The sequence below is a fragment of the Melanerpes formicivorus genome, unplaced genomic scaffold (assembly GCF_026170545.1).
Source record: "Melanerpes formicivorus ecotype bairdi unplaced genomic scaffold, bMelFor1.0.p_v2 SCAF_20, whole genome shotgun sequence".
Lineage (NCBI taxonomy): Eukaryota > Metazoa > Chordata > Aves > Piciformes > Picidae > Melanerpes > Melanerpes formicivorus.
The window spans coordinates 190089-211868 of NW_027142372.1; the positions used below are offsets into that span (position 1 = coordinate 190089).

General features: G+C 50.8%; 1 protein-coding gene and 1 long non-coding RNA gene across 3 annotated transcripts; one reads left to right on the plus strand and one right to left on the minus strand.

Moving 5' to 3' along the window:
- Positions 1-1362: 1362 nt before the first annotated feature.
- On the plus strand, positions 1363-4664 carry LOC137447176 (uncharacterized). Its single transcript, XR_010988812.1, has 3 exons — positions 1363-1675; positions 3841-3916; positions 4598-4664. It is a non-coding gene; the product is annotated as an uncharacterized lncRNA (long non-coding RNA).
- B3GNT9 (UDP-GlcNAc:betaGal beta-1,3-N-acetylglucosaminyltransferase 9) lies at positions 3758-21357 on the minus strand. Of its 2 annotated transcripts, none has more exons than XM_068150439.1 (2): positions 21044-21357; positions 3758-9584 (listed from the first exon to the last, which is right to left on the minus strand). In XM_068150439.1, the coding sequence occupies exons 1-2, from the start codon at positions 21136-21138 to the stop codon at positions 8276-8278; spliced, it is 1404 nt and encodes a 467-aa protein (XP_068006540.1). In that variant the 5' UTR covers positions 21139-21357; the 3' UTR covers positions 3758-8275. The 2 variants fall into 2 exon arrangements, with proteins under 2 accessions (XP_068006540.1, XP_068006539.1); XM_068150438.1 differs by lacking the exon at positions 21044-21357 and adding an exon at positions 11864-11906.
- Positions 21358-21780: the final 423 nt, after the last annotated feature.

A 21780-nucleotide genomic window follows, 5' to 3' on the forward strand; every position in this document is an offset into this window, starting at 1 on the left:
AGCCTGGAGAAGAGGAGGCTCAGGGGAGACCTCATTGCTCTCTACAACTACCTGAAAGGTGGTTGTAGCCAGGTGGGGGTTGGTCTCTTCTCCCAGGCAAGCAGCACCAGAACAAGAGGACACAGTCTCAGGCTGCGCCAGGGGAATTTTAGGCTGGAAGTGAGGACAAAGTTCTTCACCGAGCGAGTCGTTCGTCATTGGGATGTGCTGCCCAGGGAGGTGGTGGAGTCACCGTCCCTGGAGGTGCTCAAGAGGGGATTGGATGTGGCACTTGGTGCCATGGTCTAGTCATGAGGTCTGTGGTGACAGGTTGGACTCAATGATCTCTGAGGTCTTTTCCAACCTTGGTGATTCTGTGATACTGGATCAGGCTCAACCATGTGGCAGAGGAGCAGGAAGGCAGCTGCAGTAGTTCTTGTCCAGGAGAGGCAGGAGCCAAAAAGGAAAGCTAATGACTGCAATGTCCTCCCTTTTATAGCCTAGCTGGGCAGGGAGAGGGGAGTCGAACAGACTCAGGTTCCCAGGGGGAAAACGCCCTGCCAGGAGGGCAAAGCACTCTCAAGCCCTCCCCCCTTTGTTTTCAGAATGGGTGTTAACCCACCACACTGTTACAGTTTGTGCTCATTATCCTTTGTCCTGTCACTGGGCACCACTTGAAAAGCCTGGCTCCATCCTCCTGAGAGCCACCCTTGAAGCCACCCTAGAATAGCATTGATGTGATCCCCCCCTCAGTCTTCTCCAGGCTAAAAAGCTGCAAGTCCCTCAGCTTTTCTTCATGGGAGAGAGAAAGATTCTAGTTCCCTTTGCTTGCTTCATTGTCCAGACAAGCACCAAGGTGTCTCATATGGCAAATTTCACAAGGGCAGGTTGTGTCTTGGAACCCTTTGAGTTCAGAATAACTCTTGGTGGTAGATCTAAACCCAGTTTTTCAGTGCTGGCTCTGCAGATCACAGTTGTCCCATGTCAACTTTTGGCCCACAAACACCTTTTTAGATGATACCTCTCTTATCTTGGTTACACCAACCCCACTCTCTCCTCTCTGGCTGCCCCTGACGCTGCATGTCAAGCCCAAGCTTGTGCTTGGGGAGTCAAAACAGTTCTGGTTGGCTCATTTCATGTAAGGTTGGCTCTAGCTCTTTCAGAGAGAAGGTAATGTTGAAGCCAAAGGAGGAGGAAATAAAAATGGAGCTTCATGAAGAGCATTAAAGCAGGATCAGGACTTGATGAAATTTGGGACTTTGATCAGTGCCAGGGTGGAATGAGTTCAATGAGTGCAAATTCCATCTCCAAAGGGATTAGGGCTTGGGTGGAACCCAAAAATCATCTTCTCTACTTGTGTGCATTTTAGCTGTAACCAGTCACTGTTCAGATGGGGTTTAATTCTTTGTCAAACCCTTGGTTTGTTTGTGGGATGTGTGTTTTTCCAGCAGGTAAAACCATTCCTTCTCACAGTCTGGGAATAATACTGTTTGAAACAGTGGGAAAGGCAGGCTGGACTTTGCAGAGTGGGTCATTACTGGGCTGTAAGATACCCTGCTAACTCTGCAGTGCTGGTCTGGACTAGGCTCTAATGAGTTATCCAAACCTTTTTCTCTTCCACATTGAATTCTCCCATTTTCTCCTCAGGAAATTGGTCTCTTCAGAGCACTACAGATTGCAGTTTTGGAAGCTGTTTGTAAGTGCTTTAATGTTTCACACCTACACTGTGGTGCATGGGTTGCACACCAGGATTAACATCCTTCAGAGAGACTTCTATTTTAAATGCCAGTCACAGCCAACCCCCTGCAGGATTACACAACCTGCAGGCAAAGCAGCTTGGGAACCACACCAGCCTGGTTCACTCTGCTCCCTTTTCATCTCTGCTTTCTGTTGGAAAGCTGAGCCTCTGAAATCCCAAATTTGTCTGTTCCTCACTGGAGAGCTCCACTGGAACAAGATGCCCTGAAGGTTGGTGGAGGCCCCATTGCTGGAGACATTCGAGTTCAGGCTTGATGAGGCTCTGAGGAGCCTGATCTAGTTGGGGATGTCCCTGCTGTGACTGCAGGGGAGTTGGACTAGGTGACCATTAGGGGTCCCTTCCAAACCAGTGCTTTCTATGATTCTGAGTGCATCAACAAGTATGGAGGCTGCAAACTGTTTCTCCCTTTTCTTCTGTGTCTGAGGGAACTGGGGGTGTTTAGTCTAGGCAAAAGGAGGCAGAGGGGAGACCTCATTGCTCTCTACAGCTCCCTGAAAGGAGGTTGCAGTGAGGTGGGGGTCAGTCTGTTCTCTTTTGTATCAGGTGATAATATGAGAGGAAATGGCCTGAAATTGTGCTAGGGGAGGGTTAGGTTGGAGATGAGGACATATTTCTATGCTGCAAGAGTGGTCAGGGATTGGCACAGGCTGCCCAGGGAGGTGGTGGAGTCCCCATGCCTGGAGGTGTTCAAGAAACCTGTGGCCATGGCACCTGGGGCCATGGTTTGGCAGCCATGGTGGTGGTGGGTTGATGGTTTGACTTGATGTTCTCAGAAGGTTTTCCTAACTGAAACAATTCTGTGATTCTCTGATTTTTATGACTGCAGTGAGTGTCTTATTATCACACCTTTATTTCCCACCTATGCTGGGGACAAGGCAGTAACCACAGATCCATGTTTGTTGATAGTGTTTTTCCCCTGGTTTTAGCAGTGGGTTTGTCATTGAACAGGCTCAGAATGCGAAGATCTGTGAGAATGGTTTGGATGAACTGGGGAGAGCATTGGGCTGGTCAGGAGTGGTAGGGGGAGCTGTTGCCTCCTCTTGAGAGACTTGGATGCACTCATTCTCTGGGCTGGTTTCCTCCCTTTTCCCTCAGGATGGTTTTTATACTGCCTAGAAAATCCTTAGAAGCTGGGTTTAGTGTTTTGCTGGGTTTGATAAATGTTAGCAGAGTTTGTAGCATCATCTGGGAAATGCTGCTCAGTTGCTTCAGAGCCATCTTCAGCTTTCTCATTTATGGTATCTGGGTCAGCAGTGGCCTGGCCAGATGATGGATCTTGGCATTTGCTACCAGTTGATGTGTTCAGAGATGGTTTGGGAGGTGTTGGATGTGAGGTTCAAGCCAGCTCTGCTCTTTTTAGTGACCCAATCTGGCTACTTTTGTACAGCAGGACCAAACTCGGGCGGGGGGGGGGGAGGGGGAGAATCTCTGGGGTTCAGTAAAACCTACTGCACTGTATTAGCTTCAGCTGTTTATGTCTGCCTCAAGGAAGTCTGATTGCTTCCCTTGCTACTGGTGGAATCCACTTAGGATGTTTGTTTTCTCTTCTGATCATGGGTTTAGTCATGGGGGGTGGGGGGGGCACCTGCTAAGCAAGGCTTTGTAGCAAACCCTCAAGTGGTGCATTGAATCAGGCAGCTAATTAAAGCTGCTCAGAACATCATTCAGAAATGGATGGGTTGGCTTTGCTGGGATGGATCAGAAAGGTCATTTCAAGAGTCCTTCTACCAGCTCATACCCACCAGGGGGTTTTAAGATCTTTAAGACCCTCATCTTCTAGGAATCCCACTTCTTGGTGCAATCAAAGACTTCTGGCCTGCTTTAGCAGTCAGTAGAGCTTAAAGAACTGCAGGGCTGCAGCACTGCCCTCCAGCATTTCCCTGTGAGTCGTTTGTGCTCCCCTGGGGGGGTCTGTGAGATTCCAGCTCGGCTGCAGCTTTTGAAACCATGCAGCAGAGGCTGGAGAACAAAGACAAAAGCAGCAGTGTCTTGCACTAACAGATAGTAGGTTTAGTATTCATTGAGTAAAAGAAACCTGACATTCCATAGATTAAGGCAACAGGGTATAAACATTGTTCTCTTGTTCTGTTTCTGCTGGCAAGGACAAAGGACAGGGGGCACAGAGTGGAGCCCAGAAGATTCCATCTGAACACAAGGAGAAGCCTCTACGAGGAGAGGGTGAGGGAGCTGGGGTTGCTTAGCCTGGAGAAGAGAAGGCTCAGGGGAGACCTTCTTGCTGTCTACAACTCCCTGAAGGGAGATTGTAGCCAGGTGGGGGTTGGTCTCTTCTCCCAGGCAACCAGCACCAGAACAAGAGGACACAGTCTCAAGCTGTGCCAGGGGAGGTTTAGGCTGGAGGTGAGGAAACAGTTCATCCCAGAAAGCGAGACTGGCCATTGGAATGGGCTGCCCAGGGAGGTGGTAGAGTCACCATCCCTGGAGGTGCTCAAGAGGGGACTGGATGTGGCACTTGGTGCCATGGTTTAGTCATGGTGATGGGTTGGGCCTGATGATCTTTGGGGTCTCTTCCAACCTTGGTGATTCTGTGATTCTTTGGTGTGAGGGTGCTGGAGGCCTGGAGCAGGCTGCCCAGAGAGGTTGTGGAGTCTCCTTCTCTGGAGAGACTCCAGCCTCACCTGGCTATTTTGCTCCTGGGCAAGCTGCTGTGGGTGCCCTGCTTTGACAGAGGGGTTGGACTGGATGATCTCCAGAGGTCCCTCCCAGTCCTTGCTCTGCTGAGGCTCTGTGAGAGGTGACTGTTGAACAGTGGCTCTGATCTTGGACAAAATGCACTTGTTATTGCTGCTTTGTGGGTGGAACTGAAGGTATTCTAGAGGAAGAATCAATCTGTATTTCCAGGCTTAAAGAACAGATCTCAACAAGGACTGTGCTGGACCTGACTGGCTGCCTTGTGAAAAATCATAAGGTAAGCCCAGGGTTTATTTTTCTGTGTTCACCATTAATTCAAGTCCAGCTTAAGGAAAGATTTCCCAAGTTATGTAAAATATTGAGCAATGTTTTTTTCTTCTTGCTGTGGTGTTAGGCTTAGTACTTGACAGACTCACTCTGACAGCTGGCAGCATGTCATTTAATTCTGGCATAAATACTTTCCCCAAGTGGGAAACTGATCACAGGTGATGTGTTCCTGTACACACTCACAGCCACAGAACCATCACACATGACAGCAGACAGGGCTGTGACTGGCTTTCTCCCACCAGCAAGGCTCTGGCAGAACCCTGCAGAGCTCACATGAGCGTTTGGATTTCAGGATTGTATCCTGAAAATCTTACCAAATCATGGAATTGTTCAGGTTGGAGAAGGCTTTCAAGATCATGAACTGCAACTGGTGATTGAGCAAGAAGCAAGTTGTGCTAGGGGAGGTTTAGGTTGGAGATGAGGGACAAATGTCTTTGCTGCAAGGGTGGTCAGAGATTGGAACAGGCTGCCCAGGGAGGTGGTGGAGTCCCCATCCCTGGAGGTGTTTGAGAAACCTGTGGCCATGGCAGTTTGGTGCACATGGCCACGATGGTGTTAGGTTGATGGTTGGACCTGGTGATCTCAGAAGTCTTTTCCAACCAAAGCAATTCTGTGATTGAGCCCAACACGAGCACTGGGTTAGGCCACAATGTCCTGGGCATCAGTACCCAACACCTAAACAGTCCAGAGACTCATTCCAGTAAAACAGGCAATCTGTGTGGAAAAATGTTGCTCTTGTGCAAGAAATGGGAATTTCTGGTTAATCCAGACATGGCACAGAGCAGTTGCTAAAAAAAATTAGACACCACTCTCCATTTAGGATCTGGGAATGTGTCTGTGGCTACAGCAAAGAGACTGGGAAGCAGAGAAGCCCAAAACCCTCCTCTGGTCCCAAGGATATGGGAAATCTCACTGCTGTGAGCATAATCTTAACTGGATTGAGTCCATCATCAGTAAATTTGCAGGTGACACCAAGCTGGAGGCAGGAGTTGATCTGTTAGAGGGTGGGAGAGCTCTGCAGAGGGACCTTGCCAGGCTGGACAGATGGGCAGAGTCCAAGGGCATGAGATTGAACACATCCAAGTGCAGGGTTCTACACATTGCCACAACAACCCCAGGCAGTGCTACAGGCTGGGGTCAGAGTGGCTGGAGAGCAGCCAGGCAGAGAGGGACCTGGGGGTACTGGTTGACAGCTGGCTGAACATGAGTCAGCAGTGTGCCCACACAGCCAAGAGGACCAATGGCATCCTGGCCTGCATCAGGAACAGTGTGGCCAGCAGGAGCAGGGAGGTCATTCTGCTCCGTGCTCAGCACTGGTTAGGCCACACCTTGAGTCCTGTGTCCAGTTCTGGGCCCCTCAGCTTAGGAAAGATGTTGAGTTGCTGGAAGGTGTCCAGAGAAGGGCAACAAAGCTGGGGAGGGGTCTGGGGCACAGCCCTGTGAGGAGAGGCTGAGGGAGCTGGGGTTGCATAGCCTGGAGAAGAGGAGGCTCAGGGGAGACCTTCTTGCTGTATACAACTCCCTGAAGGAAGGTTGTAGCCAGGAGGGGGTTGGTCTCTTCTCCCAGGCAACCAGCACCAGAACAAGAGGACACAGTCTCAAGTTGTGCCAGGGGAGGTTTAGGCTGGGTGTCAGGAAGAAGTTCTTCCCAGAGAGAGTTGTTGGCCATTGGGATGAGCTGCCCAGGGAGGTGGTGGAGTCACCATCCCTGGAGGTGTTGAAGAGGGGATTGGATGTGGCACTTGGTGCCATGGTGACAGGTTGGACTTGGTGATCTTTGAGCTCTTTTCCAACCTTATTGATTCTGTGATTCTGATTCTATGATTTTCTGTTCAAGGGAAAGCTGCTTCCAGAACACTTGCAACTGCTTTTTAGTTTCCTTTGAGGCTGTGTGTTTGTGTACCCTCCGGAAGAGGGACGGCATCAGGAGTTCTCTGATGGATAGAAGTTTTGTTGAGAGGGGAAGCACTGTGGGAGTATTAACAGCTGTGGCACCAGAGGTGAACCCAGGCTCCTTGCCCCATGGATTTCGTAGCTTTTTAACTCTGATTTCAAGGCATTTTGCTTCCTTTTTGATGTCCAAGATGAAGATGTTCTGTGAAGGTAATCTGTTGCTTCAAATCATTGACTGTTTGCAAAACTCAGCAGTCCTGTGCCCTCGTACTTAAAATACTTCTGAAGCTGCAGACTCACCAAAACTTGAGAAGTCCAACAGAGAGATTGCTTTGTGGTTTTGCTTTCTTGCAATAGATTTAGAAAGGCTTTTATTTGAAGCATTTTTGTCTGAGGAATACTTTTTCCCTTCACATGTTACCCACAGCAATGTGAAGAGTCTTGGCTGCTGTTCACACTTTGCTGTGTGCCAGGCAAGAGCAGGGAGGACTGCAGAAAGCAGCCCAGCCCGTTGACAAGCTTTCCCTTGTTTGAAGAAGCTCCCAAATGTGATGCAAGCAGCAGCTCTGTGTGGTTTTACCCTCACAAGCAAAGGCCCAGAGGATTTCTCCAATCTTCTGAAGATCTGGATTAAATGGTAAGAGAGATCAGATGCTGTTGGATGATTTTGCTGACTGGCACTTAGTGCAAATTGATAGTGCTGAGAGTCTGAGCTCTGGGTGGAAGTGCCAAAGCCTGAGTGTGTCACTGGAGCAGATATTTGAACTGAGGTGTGCTACAAATAATAGAATAGAATGAACCAGGTTACATCCAGGCTCAGAGGGTTCAACTCAAAGTTGTTCTTGTCCTTTCTTTAAAGGCCCTTTGGAATTCTGTCCCTTCCCAGTTGTCTCTTTGCCTGCCCTTTGCTCAAGCAGCCATGCCAGCCTCAGCTTCTGCCTGATTTTCTGGCTTTCCATCCTACCTTCAAGGTACAGGACCCCATGTCAACAGCTGCAAGTTGTTCTGTTCTCCTCTTACGCCAGGCCTACAGAAAGCCAACCAAGCAGTGGTGATCTGACTTGATTTCCTTTCCTCCAGTTTCTGTGCAGCTTGGTCATTTCTCAATGAGTCCAAGTCAAGGTGTCAAGTTGGCAACAACTCCTATACTCCTTGGTGTCATGAGAGTTAGCTAATGGTTGAACTTGATCTTAAAGGTCCTTCCAACCACTGTGATTCTGTGCTCTCTTATTTTCTAAGTGACATGGTCTAGCTGATGTGGTGGTATTAGGTCACAGGCTGGACTTGATCTCAGAGCTCAATTCCAGCTTCAGTAATTCTGTGATCATCTTCTATGTCTCTCAATGCTTCAAAATCTCCAAGGATTACCTTTTGCAGTGTCCTTTTCCCCACACACTGGCCCACTAAGCACTACTACATTTCTAATAAATAATAATAAATTAAAGATACTCTTAAGGGTTATTTGGACTCCTTACTGGAGAAGGACCTACATGGCACCTGTGCAAATGTGGGATTTGGGCAAAATCCTGCAATAATTGGCCATCTTTTCCTAAGACTGTAAATGAGATGTGCTGAAGCACTTCTAAAGTGGGTTCCTTTTGGTTGCAATAGCTCCAGGCTCCCTTTCCCAGATGGTTTGCTGCCTGTTTCTACTGTGGTCTGCCCATGTTACCCAAGGGATGGTGCCTGCGTTATCTGAGCTCTCATTTTCCACTGGAAAGGTTTCTTCACTTGCTTCTTCTGAGTGCAGGAGAGCCGTGGGCTGTGGAGCAGGTTCCACATTAGCCAGATCTCAGCAACTTTCAGGCTGTGTACTACCATGAGATCCTTGTAGAAACAAGGGTCAAATGTCTGGAGGTGGGGGGCGGCAGAAGGCTTAACGATACCGAAGGTCTTGAATCCTTCATGCGAAATGGGTTTGAGGTTGAGCCTCTGTAGGCACATCCCCAGGAAGACGTCGTCGATGGGGAAGAGTTCCACCTCTCCGCAAGCCCTGGAGAGCTTCCTCATGGTGTGGCTGGACAGCAGAAACCCTCCCCCTCCGGCGTAGGCTGGGTACATGCTTAGCCCGTACATGGTCTGTGGGATGTAGTATTTGCTCTTTGGGACACGGATGGGCCGGGCGTTGTAGATGATGTCCCCCACGAAGAGGTGCTCGGCGGGGTCGTGCCTCTCCAGGAAGTCAACAATGTTCTCCACGTTCACGAAGACGTCGGCGTCGCCTTTGAAGATGAACTTCGCGCTGTGGCAGAATTCGGCGGCCCAGCTGAGGAAGTGGATCTCCTTCAGGGTCAGGTTGAAGAAAGTGTCCATGAAGTCCCAAAGTAAAATGTCCCTGTACGCCTGACTCTCCTGCTGGATCAGGGTCTCCCAGGTTTCTAGCGCCGTCCTGTTCCTTGGCGTTCCCAGGAGGAACACGCGCTGGATCTGCTCCCCGTTCACCAGCCCCTCCCTGCCCCAGGTCTTGCGGACGATCTCGCGCCTGTCGAAGTCTTCAACTACTGATTTGATAGCAATGAGCAGAAAGGGACCTCCTGGTGTCCTCCTGCATTTCTTGGGCTGGTTAATGAGAAGGTTGAAGTTCCTCTTGTCCTTGTTTAGGAGATAGAGCTTGAAGTTGAAGGCAGAATCGGTCACTGGGGCTGGAGTTGTGGTTTGGACCCTGGTGCTGGCCACTTCCTTTTGTCTCACAGCAAGAGTTACTTGAGGTCTGGGCACCATTGCCTGTGCTGGCATTGGTCTCCGAGGCCCTCTGGGGTGAGAGACTACTTTTGGTGTTACTGAAGGCTGCTTCTGCGTCAGCTCCTTGTTTCCTGCTGGGACCAAATGTTCCAGCTGGGAGTAGAGTAAAGAGCAAAGTGCCACCGTCAGGAGGAGGGTACAGATCGCATCCCCTTTGAGACGAACTCTCATGGTCTCCACGGTGTTCCTGGAACCGTTAAGAGCTGTGTCTGATCTGCCCAGCACCAATGTCCATCTGTAAATAAACATACCCTGTCAGCAAGGAGAAGCTGGCAGCTTTGGTGAAGCATGCAAGCAAGGCTGGCTGAAACACCATCAAAATAACCAGCAGAAGAGTTTGTGGTGCTCCCACAGGCACTGAGACATGTTGAGGAACTTGCCCAAGGGTTGCTGATCCTACTGCTGATCCTACTTCTAATCCTACTGCTGGAGTCACCAATCCTGGAGGTGTTCAAGAGGGGATTGGACGTGGCCCTTGGTGCCATGGTTTAGTCATGAGGTCTGTGGTGACAGGTTGGACTTGATGATCCTTGAGGTCTCTTCCAACCTTGTTGATTCTGTGATCCTACTGCTGATCCTACTGCTCTGCCTGTGTGACTTGGATAGTTAAGCCACCAACCCATCATCCTGAACACTACTCCTGAAGCACAAGGTGAAACCAGCCCTTCCTCCCACATTCCCTCTGTTCATCAGGTTTTGTTTTTCATGGGTTTTGCTGCTTTGGCAAGGAATGAGGTGGAAATGGTGAGCAATGCCATCCTTCCATAAACCAGAGAATCACAGAATGATTTGTGGTGGAAGGGACATCTGAAAAAACCTCATCTAGTTCCAACCCCCTGCCATGGGCAAGGACACCTCCCACCAGCCCAGGTTGCTCAAGGCCTCCTCCAACCTGGCCTTGAACACCTCCAGGGAGGAGGCAACCACAACCTCCCTGGGCAACCTGGTCCAGTGTCTCCCCAGCCTCACTGTGAGGAATTACTTTCTAATCTCCAGTCTAAATCTCTTCAGTCAGTTTCTCCTCATCCTGTCACTACAAACCCTTAACAATCATTACATTATTTCCTTTTGTACTTTTTTCCCTTGGCTTGGTAACTGTTTCTTGCTGCTTTTACCCTTTTTTGAGTCAAAGCAGGGAGCTGACGTGCTGAAGGGCAAACTTCTCTCTGGGTACACCAAGAGCCAGCTCTTGCAAACCAGCTGTGATTTGTGCTTGAAAATGCACACACTAAGCACTCTCTCAGATCCACTCAAGGCCTTTTTGCTGGCAGTGATCTTTTTATAAATTATTAAACCATTCTAAATCACTTCCATTACCAAGGCTAGAAGGGCCAGGGGTGTTTTGCCCCTGCCAAATCATAGAACAGTTGAGGCTGGAAGAGACCTTTGAGATCACTTCCAACCACTCAGCTGCAGCTTGCAATCCCACCACTGCTGCGAAGCCACCAGCACTAAACCGAATGGAATGGAATGGAATGGAATGGAATGGAATGGAATGGAATGGAATGGAATGGAATGGAATGGAATGGAATGGAATGGAATGGAATGGAATGGAATGGAATGGAATGCAATAGAATAGAATAGAATAGAATAGAATAGAATAGAATAGAATAGAATAGAATAGAATAGAATAGAATAGAATAGAATAGAATAGAATAGAATAGAATTAACCAGGTTGGAAAAGACCTCTGAGATCATCAAGTCCAACCTGTCACCCAACACCATCTAATCAACTAAACCATGGCACCAAGCACCCCAGCCAGTCTCTTCCTAAACACCTCCAGGGATGGGGACTCCACCACCTCCCTGGGCAGCACATCCCAATGGCCAATCTCTGTTTCTGGGAACAACTTCTTCCTAACATCCAGCCTGAACCTCCCCTGGCACAGCTTGAGACTGTGTGCTCTTTTTCTGGTGCTGATTGCCTGGGAGAAGAGACCAACCCCACCTGGCTACAACTTCCCTTCAGGTAGTTGTAGACAGCAATAAGGTCTCCCCTGAGCCTCCTCCTCTTCTCCAGGCTCAACAATCCCAGCTCCCTCAGCCTCTCCTCACAGGGCTGTGCTCCAGACCCCTCCCCAGCTTTGTTGCCCTTCTCTGGACACCTTCCAGCAAGTCAACATCTTTCCTAAACTGAGGGGCCCAGAACTGGACACAGGACTCAAGGTGTGGCCTAACCAGTGCTGACTAAAGCACACATCCATGTGTCTCCAGGGATGGTGACCACACCACACCCCTGCGCAGCCTTTTCAGGGCCTGAAAACCCTTTCTGGGAAGAAATTTTCCCTGATACTCAACCTGAACTTCCCCTGGTGCAACCTGAGGCCATTTCCTCTTGTCCTATCACTTCTCACATGTGAGAAGTGAATAAAACCATCCAGACTGGTAAGGAAGAGGTGGGCAAAATAAACCCCAATAGGTAGAAGGAGGGCAGAGGCTGATGTTAGGAATGTTTTAGTCAAGCGTGAGAGGTGAAGCTGCCTTTTGAAATGGAAAGTTTGGGTTCTGGCTTACACTTTTCCCGGAGGTCTTCTGTCTCATTCGCCCAGTTCTTCAACTGCAAACAAAGAAACAAAACCAATCATGGAGGAGGAGTAAGAAGCAGGAAGCAGCCTGTAACCATAGTTGAAGGAAGGAACTGGTCCAGCATCTGCAGCAAACAGCTTCTCATCACCACTGTCCCCACAGCAGCTCAATAATCATAGAATCAATCAGGTTGGAAAAGACCTCAGAGATCATCAAGTCCAACCTGTCACCCAACACCTCATGACTACTAAACCATGGCACCAGGTGCCATATCTAATCCCCTCTTGAACACCTCCAGGGATGGGGACTCCACCACCTCCCTGGGCAGCACATCCCAATGGCCAACAACTCTCTCTGGGAAGAATTTCTTCCTGACACCCAGCCTAAACCTCCCCTGGCACAGCTCAAGACTGTGTCCCCTTGTTCTGGTGCTGGTTGCCTGGGAGAAGAGACCAACCCCCACCTGGCTACAACCTCCCTTCACATAGTTGCAGGCAGCAAGAAGGTCTCCCCTGAGCCTCCGCTTCTTCAGGCTGAGCAACCCCAGCTCCCCACAGGGAGCCTCTCCTCACAGGGCTGTGCTCCAAACCCCTCCCCAGCTTTGTTGCCCTTCTCTGGACACATTCAAGAGTCTCAATGTCCTTCTTAAATTGAGGGCCCCAGAACTGTTCACAGGACTCAAGGTGTGGCCTAACCAGTGCTCAGTACAGGGACACAATGACTTCCCTGCTCCTGCTGGCCACATTGTTCCTGATGCAGGCCAGGATGCCATTGGCCTTCTTGGCCACCTGGGCACACTGCTGGCTCATGTTCAGCTGCTGCCAACCACTACCCCCAGGTCCCTTTCTGCCTGGCTGCTCTCCAGCCACTCTGACCCCAGCCTGTAGCACTGCCTGGGTTCAGTGTTGGGCCCTTCATTACAGGAAAGGCATTGAGATTCTAGAGCAGGTCCAGAGAAGGGCAGCAGAGCTGGTGAATGGTCTGGAGCACAAGTCTGATGTGGAGTGGCTGAAGGAACAGGGATTGTTTATTTTGGAGGAGGCTGAGGGGAGGCCTCATTGCTCTCTACAGCTCCATGAAAGGAGGTTGCAGTGAGGTGCAGGTACCAGGTAATAGGAGAGGGAATGAAATTGTGCCAAGGAGTTTTAGGTTGGAGATCAGGAAAAATTTCTTTGCAGCAAGAGTGGTCAGGCATTGGAACAGGCTGCCTGGGGAGGTGGTGGAGTCACCACACCTGAAGATGTTGGCACCTGGGGACATGGCTTAGTGGCCATGGTAGTGTTTAGGTTGATGGTTGGACTTGATCTATGGCTCTGTGCTCTTTAAGCTTCCTTTGACAGTATTACAGTTGTATTGAATTAGCCAAGGTGATCTTCCCCATCTTGCTCTTCTGCTCATCTTGAGCAAGAATTTTTACTGCATGCTGTTGAGGTACCAAAATGCAGGACCCTGTCTCAAAAAGCCCTTAAGAACTAAAACTCAGACATTTCTGCTCCTTGTCTTGTGATGGGATGGGCTTCCTGAAGGGAGGTTGTAGCCAGGTGGGGGTTGGTCTCTTCTCCCAGGCAACCAGCACCAGAACAAGAGGACACAGTCTCAAGCTGCACCAGGGGAGGTTTGGGCTGGATATTAGGAAGAAGTTCTTCCCAGAAAGAGAGATTGGCTATTGGGATGTGCTGCCCAGGGAGGTGGTGGAGTCCCCATCCCTGGAAGTGTTTAGGAAGAGACTGGATGGTGTGCTTGGTGCCATGGTTTAGTTGATTAGATGGTGCTGGGTGATAGGTTGGACTTCATGATCTCAAAGGTCTTTGCCAACCTGGTCTGGTCTATTCTATTCTATTCTATTCTATTCTATTCTATTCTATTCTATTCTATTCTATTCTATTCTATTCTATTCTACTCTATTCATTGAGGTGCTGCTTGGCTCTGTGCAGGCTCCAAAGTGAGTGGGAGATGTGGAGCCTGTGGGATGGATCCTGATAGAGTTGGGATGTTTTTGTGTCTCCATCCAAGCCCTTTACAAAGTCTCATCTCCTTCCCCACTCTGATAGCAGATATTTACTTTATTTTTTTTCCCCCCATTTCCTATGCCAAAGTTGAATCCTATTTCAGCTGCCAGGCTGCAGATGGTAATGAAGGAGCTGGATGGAAGTCTTGGCTCTTCCCTGTGTTTAATTTTATCAGTGAGGGTTTGGAATAAACCGTGTGTGTGTCACAAAACTCGTAATTTCCATGACTTACAGATCTATCCTGCCAGCATCTCAGGATCTGGCAACAGGCACCCTTGAAAAAGCCAAGACAAACCCTGAATTATTACAAGCCTGGGCTGATAGCCAGGATTTTCTTCTGTCTTGTTGTTAATTGAAAGACAAGGACCTGAAATAGCCATTTTTATGCTGAAACAAAAGAGTTCAGTGGTGAATATAGACATCTAGCTTTCAAAAGAAGTTGCTAGTCTCCTCTGATCAAATTATATGAGTTTGGGGTTTGTTCAGTCTTTGCTAGAGATTTCCTTCTCCTGAAATTCCCTTCTTTTGAAGGGAACAAGGAAGTCATTGTGCCCTGTACTCAGCACTGGTTAGGCCACACCTTGAGTCCTGGGTCCAGTTCTGGGCCCCTCAATTTCAGAAGGACATTGAGACTCTTGGATGTGTCCAGAGAAGGGCAACAAGGCTGGGGAGAGGCCTCGACCACAGCCCTGTGAGGAGAGGCTGAGGGAGCTGGGGTTGCTTAGCCTGGAGAAGAAGAGGTTCAGGGGAGACCTTATTGCTCTCTGCAACTCCCTGAAGGGAGATTGTAGCCAGGTGGGGGTTGGTCTCTTCTCCCAGGCACCCAGCACCAGAACAAGAGGACACAGTCTCAAGCTGTGCCAGGGGAGGCTTAGGCTGGAGGTGAGGAGAAAGTTCTTCCCAGAGAGAGTTGTTGGCCATTGGGATGTGCTGCCCAGGGGGGTGGTGGAGTCCCCATCCCTGGAGGTGTTCTAGAGGGGATTGGATGTGGCACTTGGAGCCATGGTTTAGTAGTCATGAGGTGTTGGGTGACAGGTTGGACTTGATGATCTTTGAGGTCTCTTCCAACCTTATTGATTCTATGATATCCCCTCGACTGCTTTGGCAGGGGACCTGCACTTAGATGGTCTCCAGAGCTTCCTTCCAACCCCTACCATTCTATGCTTGTTATGCAGGAGTGAGGTCTGTCCATGGATGTCAGTGTGGGGACAGTGCCTTGTTCCTGAATTCAGAGGGATTGATGATTCTGGCAGGCACTGCAGCATGTCCTACAGCCAGAAAAGATTATCCAACCCACCTCAGCACCGGGGAGGGATAAAAATTACAGGGCTGTCAAAGTGAGCAGAAAGTACTTGATGCCAAACAAAAGAGGTGTGAGCACAGCAGAGTGTTTCTCAGTGCAGGTTCTTGCTGCATGTCAATATCCAAGGTGGACATGCTTTGTACACCACTGAGGGGGATCTCCATCCAACATGTGAAACGAAGCTGGGGTTATACAACTGCTGCGTCACTCAGTGCCTCGGGGACCGTAGGCTTGGCTGCCAGGGCTGCCTCCTGCATACTCCCAAGTGTGGAGAAACAGGAAATTGTCCCTCTTTGGCTGCCTGAGGATGGCTGCAGTAACATGGGATGGTGCAGCTTGCCCCAGGAGTGGGATAAAGGAGGATTTGGGGATGGCTGGGAGTGTCGTGTGCTGGGCTCTGAGCACCAGCGGCATTACAGGGTTGAGCTGGGCTGTAGCTGGCTAGGCTGAGAGCTCCCATGTTGAGGAAGTGGAAACATGGGGAGCCTGTACAAAGGGAACATGCTGGAAGGACCACGGGGGGCAGAGCCTGCATGACCTGAGAAGCAAGAAAATGCTCAAAAGCTGGAAGTAGTCAGAGCTGGGCACAGCACCCTGGTGAGCATCCAGGCAGGGAATCTGAGCTGCACTGCTGCACGCTCGGGCAGCGGGCCCAGGCCTCAGCCTGGCTTTCACTGAGTTCAGAAGAGGATTCTGAAGTATGGCCAAGGAGAGCTGCAATAAGAGCAGCTAAATGGTGATTTTGTTACATTGCCACTCCTTTCTTCTCAGCTGGATGACATGAAGCCTTGAGCTCATCCTGGAAACTTCCTTCTTTCGCAGCAGCTGTCATGTTCTCCATCACTTGCGCTCAGATGGGCCCAGGTGGGGAAAAGCCTCTGGATCCTGTCCCTGAATTCAGTCAAGAAGCCTTGGAGCTTCTGGCCTCTGGCTTTGTGCCTTGAAGAGTGGTTATTCAACCCACCCAGCCTGAGGAAAAGCAGCTGCAGGAGCAAGGTAAGCTGAGCAAGCTGGTCCAAAACACAGCCAGGAGCCCTGCTGCATACTCATCCCAGCCTGGCTCACAGGAGCATCCCTCCCCACCAAGCATGGCAGGTCCACTTGCTGCCCCACTGCATGTGAAGCATTTCCAACTCCCTCCCAGCAATCCTCCTCATTCCTGAAGCTGGATCTGTCACTGGTAGGTTTGAGCTGGGCAATGGAGAGGCTGAGGTCATGCAGTATGTGGTGCTGTGGTTGCTGATGGAGATGTCTTAGCTGTTTCTCTGTGAAATGAGCTAAAGAAAGTGTTGGGGATCCAGCTCCAGTGGGTTCAATGAGTTAGTTTGGAATCATCAGGGGAGCTTGGAAAAATTTGGGTGGTGGGTATGCTTTGAGGCAAAGCTCGAAGTCTTGGGTATTTGCTTCCCTTTCATGTTGATGGAACACACTTCATGAGAACAAAGTTGGGTTGTAACTCCTGGTGCTGGAAACTAACATCTAGACTCTGGCCCACAGAGTGCATGTGTTCCTCTCCCACCTCCTTTCCAGCACTTTTTCCACTCTGATTCACTCCACAAGAGCAAATCAAGCTCCCAGGCCCTTCATCACCTTGTGCTGCTGTTCCTCTGCCTCCTTTTGCTGACACTGTTCAAGAACTAGCTGGCAGCAGGACCACCACACCCTGTGCCCACCTTGCAGCTGGGACTGTAAGAACAGCCATGAACATAGGAGCTTTATCTCCCTTAGACCAGGGTGCTGACAGCAGGGAGCCTGCACTGCCTTGAGCTCTGGTGACTACATCTTTCAACCAAACATCACTCAGTCCCATTCTCCAAGAGCCAGGAGAGTTTTTGACTTCTGTGTCCCCACCAGCTTAACTTGAATGCATTGCTGAGCAGGCAGACATGAGCAGCATGCTTTGTGTAGAGATCACTTGTTTTGCTGTGCTCCTGTCCTTCTCTTAGCCTTGTACAGGAGCCTGAAGTGCTAAAGGAAAGGTTCCAAACCCTCAGCTGAGTTATTGTGGTGTGGGTCTTGTGCAGGCAAACCCTCACCTTTGTTTTTGTATCTCATGGGTGTCCTTGGGGTGCCCTGCCCCCAGGGAAATGTGTGAGCTGTCAGTGCTGGGTTTGTTTGGCCCCACATACAAAGAAACTTGGCTTTCACTGTTTGAGCAGGTTTTGGAGTGTTTAAAGGGGGAAAACCAGCTCTGTGTGTTGGGGCAGGGGAAGAAGACCTCTTTCACTTCTGTTTGGGTGCTGTGTCTTGAGTTTTATTCCTGCATGGTTTCTTCTACTTTGGTGTTGGTTAGTTGGTTTTTGGTTTATTCTTTGGTTTTTCCCTCAGGCAAAGTCAATAACCTCCTGGAAGGTGATACTTCAAGTGGCTTTGGCATGAGATTGAACACATCTAAGTGCCAGGTTCTACACATTGGCCACAACAACCCCAGGCAGTGCTACAGGCTGGGGTCAGAGTGGCTGGAGAGCAGCCAGGCAGAAAGGGACCTGGGGGTACTGGTTGATGGTAGGCTGAACATGAGCCAGCAGTGTGCCCAGGTGGCCAAGAAGGCCAATGGCATCCTGGCCTGCATCAGGAACAGTGTGGTCAGCAGGAGCAGGGAGATCATTCTGCCCCTGTACACTGCACTGGTTAGGCCACACCTTGAGTCCTGTGTCCAGTTCTGGGTCCCTCAGTTTAGGAAAGAGGTTGAGATGCTGGAAGGTGTCCAGAGAAGGGCAAGAAAGCTGGGGAGGGGTCTGGAGCACAGCCCTGTGAGGAGAGGCTGAGGGAGCTGGGGTTGCTTAGCCTGGAGAAGAGGAGGCTCAGGGGAGACCTTCTTGCTGTCTGCAACTGCCTGAAGGGAGGTTGTAGCCAGGTGGGGGTTGGTCTCTTCTCCCAGGCACCCAGCACCAGAACAAGAGGACACAGTCTCAAGCTGCACCAGGGGAGGTTTAGGCTAGAGGTGAGGAAGAAATTGTTCCCAGAGAGAGTTGTTGGCCATTGGGATGTGCTGCCCAGGGAGGTGGTGGAGTCACCATCCCTGGAGGTGTTTAGGAAGAGACTGGCTGGGGTGCTTGGTGCCATGGTTCAGTTGATTAGATGATGTTGGGTGGTAGGTTGGACTTGATGATCTCAGAGGTCTTTTCCAACCTGGTTAGTTCTATTCTATTCTATTCTCTCTGCATGGCAGGTTGTTGATGAAGAGGTCTCTTGTAGAACTGTGGGATTCCAAAGCCATGCTGGATGATTGGATCTTGACCAGAAGCACAAGGCTGGCTGGAATACAAGTGACACCCCTCAGCACACTGGTTGGTGCACAGCTCTAGAAACATGGAGCAATCAAAGCAGTCTCTAAGCTGCCTTATCAGAAGAGCCCATCTCAGCCAGCCACTTGGAACTCTCCACATCTATAAACAAACTGGGAACAGACTGTAGGATTTCATTAGCTGAATGTCCTGAGAGCTTTCCCAGCAGCTGGACTTGGGAGCCAGAGCCAAGCACACAGAGAGCAGAGGGACAGGGGCTCAAAGTCAGTGCTCAGCTGCACACCACAGTGGTGCTGGGATGCTGCTGGATGCTGTCGTTGTCACAGCAGTGCTCCAGCCCACGGTGCAGCATCACCAGCACGGTGTCACTGCTGCCATTGCGTTGCAGCACCTGGAGGCAAAAGTTCTGCTGGCTGGAACTGTGCAAACAGGTAACAAAAATGCAGGCCCTGCTCCAAAAACCGTGTCCAGCTTTCCTGTCCCAGCTGCTTCTCGGGCCAGTGCAAACAAATGATGAGATCCACACTGTTAGAGGACAAGAGTGCCTTATTTTTCTCTCTGCTTGCCCCAGTCCTCAAATATGTGTTTGCCTCAGCTTCCCAGCTGGTCCTCTTGTATTGCAGTCTCCCATGCTGGCACTGCCAGCCTCGCTTTTGCAATGCCAGTCATGCATTAGCTGCTTGCAAATGGTGGCTGCAGTTGCCACAGCTGCTGAAGCTTTTGTGAAACCGTGCAAACTGAAACACAGAAACTGCAGAGCTGCTGGGCAAAGGCTGGAGGTGGCTGCTCAGGTGTCTGCTCTCATGTACAGGGGTCTCAAAGGAACTTGCACTGTCCATAGAACCATAGAGCTGCTGAGGTTGGAAGAGACCTTTGAGATCATCATTTCTCACCACCCACCCAGAGCTCACAATCCCACCACTACTGCTAAGCTACTACCACTAAACCACGTCCCTCAGCATCACATCAGCCTTTGAAATACCTCCACCACCTCCCTGGACAGCCTGTTCTGATGCTGGATAACCCTTTCTGTGAAGAAATTTTTCCTAATATCCAACCTGAACCTCCCTTGCCACAACTTGAGGCCATTTCCTCTCATCCTGTCACTTGTTGCATGTGAGAAGAGACTGACCCCCACCTGGCTCCAGCCTCTTTTGAGGGAGTTGTAGAGGGCAATCAGATCCCCATCAAGGAACCACCCAGTACTATGGCAGAAGGCAAGTGGGAGCTGTGCATGGGAGCCCTGATGACTCTTTGCAGTCTTATCTGCCTGCATGACCATCTCCATGACCATCTCCATGACCTCTGGGAAATGCTGGCTGCCTGCACTGCTCCTCCCAGCACCCTGCTGCCTCACTGCTAAGTCACTTGTGCGGATGTGGCAGGGTTTGGGGCCTGTAGTTCTGCTGCCTTTCAGCAGTGCAGGACACGTCCCTGGCCCTTGTGGGGTAAGATGTGCCATAGGGGCAGTGTCTGTGTGGCACTGTGCTGCTGCCAGGCATGCCATGGCAAGATCCAGCCAGCAGAGAAAGCTCCAGTTCCTTTTAAATGCAGCAGCAGCAGGTCTCTAATGAGAGCATTCAGCTGCCAACAAGTAGCAGAAGGTACCAGGCAATTACTTTCCACAGGCTCAGCAGCCTCCAGAGGTGCTTTCCCAAATCCAGGTGCAGTCTTGTGTGTAGGTGGGGTGATTTTTCAGACCTCTGGAGAGCTCAGCAGCTCAGCTCACACCCTGAGTGCTGCAGGGAGACAGGCCCCTCCTGGAGCAGCCAAGCACAGGGTGAGGAGCCTGCCCTCCTCCCTCTCACAAACTCATTTCCCCTGGCCCCAGGAGGGGAACGAAGCTTTGCAGGCTTGTGGAGGGGGTAAGAAACATCCCCACCAAAACCACCACCCTCCTTTTCCAGCCCTCCCCAGCACTCACTGCTGCTTCAGATCTGACCAATAGTTTGGTGATATGCCCCAAAGCCCAGGAGCTCCAGTGCAGGAGCAGGGATGTTACACAGCCAGGACAGGGAGCACGCGGTGACTTGCCCCACTCCTTTCCAGGTGCCACCCATTGCTCAAGTTCACCCAAACATGCTCAAAAGCTCTTACACAATGTGATTAGAAGCTGCCCATCTCGCTGATTATTTGTTCCTTTCTCTCTCTGTGGCACTAGAGAGCGTGAAAGTCCTCAGGCTTTGTTGCAAGCATTCAGCAGCCTGACACGGACGGGGAGATTCGTGTCCCGGTGCTGCCGAGGAATGGCTGGGAGCTGGAACATGTTTGTGGCAGGGAGGAAACCCTCTCTTTGGAGGCACAGTTTAAAGAAGCCCCAAACGTTCTGCTGTAAAGTCAACCTCAAACAGCCCAGGAAAGTTCTCTGGGAAGTAAAGCATGAAGCAGATGTAGCAGGACTCTGTGTTCAAAGCCTGTAGCCAGCCTGGCTGCATGTTAACTATTGCAGCTCAGGGTGCTGCACCTAAGGACTCTGCAAGAACAAGGCAGACAGAAAAGCTGCAGGCTGGAGGAGAAGGGAAGCAGCAGGGACAGCCTCCACTTCAGGCTTCTTGCTGCCTGAGCCTCCCCAGCCCACCCTGACCAAACAGACAGAACAGATACTTACATCCCATTCGAGAGCGCCGATCCCGCGTCCCCTCGCTTGTGTCTCAGCAGCAGGCTGCCAAGGAGGCACATCTGGATGTGGTTATGGACAGACATTCCTCAGCCTTGGAGTGAAACCGAGGAAACCCTGGCTGAGCACAGCACCCTTGTGCTCCTGCCTCCCAGGCCCTTCTCGTGCCCACGCCAGCCCAGCCTCCCCGCGCGCCCCTGCCCGGCGGGGCAGCCCGCCTGTGCCAGCGGCTCTGAGGCCGGGCAGCAGCTCCCTCCTCACGCACACAGCCGCTTGCTCTGGCCTGCTGGAAGGAGCCACGGCACCGGGGGAAGGAGCTGGGTCTGCTTCCAAGAGCCTGACACGTGATCGAGCGCAGGGCTGGGGAGCACAGAGGGCCTCCAGCATCCCACGGCTCCTGCCTCTGTCCGCTCCCCGCAGGACAGGGCCCGGGATCTCAGAACGGTAGGGGCTGGAAAGGACCTCTGCAGATCAAGTCCAATGCTCCTGCCAGAGCAGGATCACCTAGGGCAGGTCACCCAGGAAGGCATCCAGGTGGGCCTTGCAAGCCTGTAGAGAAGAAGGGGGGCTTGAACACGGCTTGGAGAGGAGCTGAATGCAGGTTGGAAGTCCCCAGCTCCAAGACAGCTCTGCTGTTTTCCCAGCTGAAAACAACCACCACAAAAAGAAATCCCATTTTAAATTTCAATTACATCTTTAACTGAAATTCAACATACACTTTCCCCCCT

Excerpts from the sequence above, each read along its gene's own strand:
- B3GNT9 (XM_068150439.1), bottom strand. The coding sequence starts at position 21,138 with ATGTCTGTCCATAACCACATCCAGATGTGCCTCCTTGGCAGCCTGCTG. Across the intron at positions 9,585-21,043 it reads TCGGCGCTCTCGAATGGGAT|ATGGACATTGGTGCTGGGCA; the intron begins GTAAGTATCTGT and ends GTTTATTTACAG.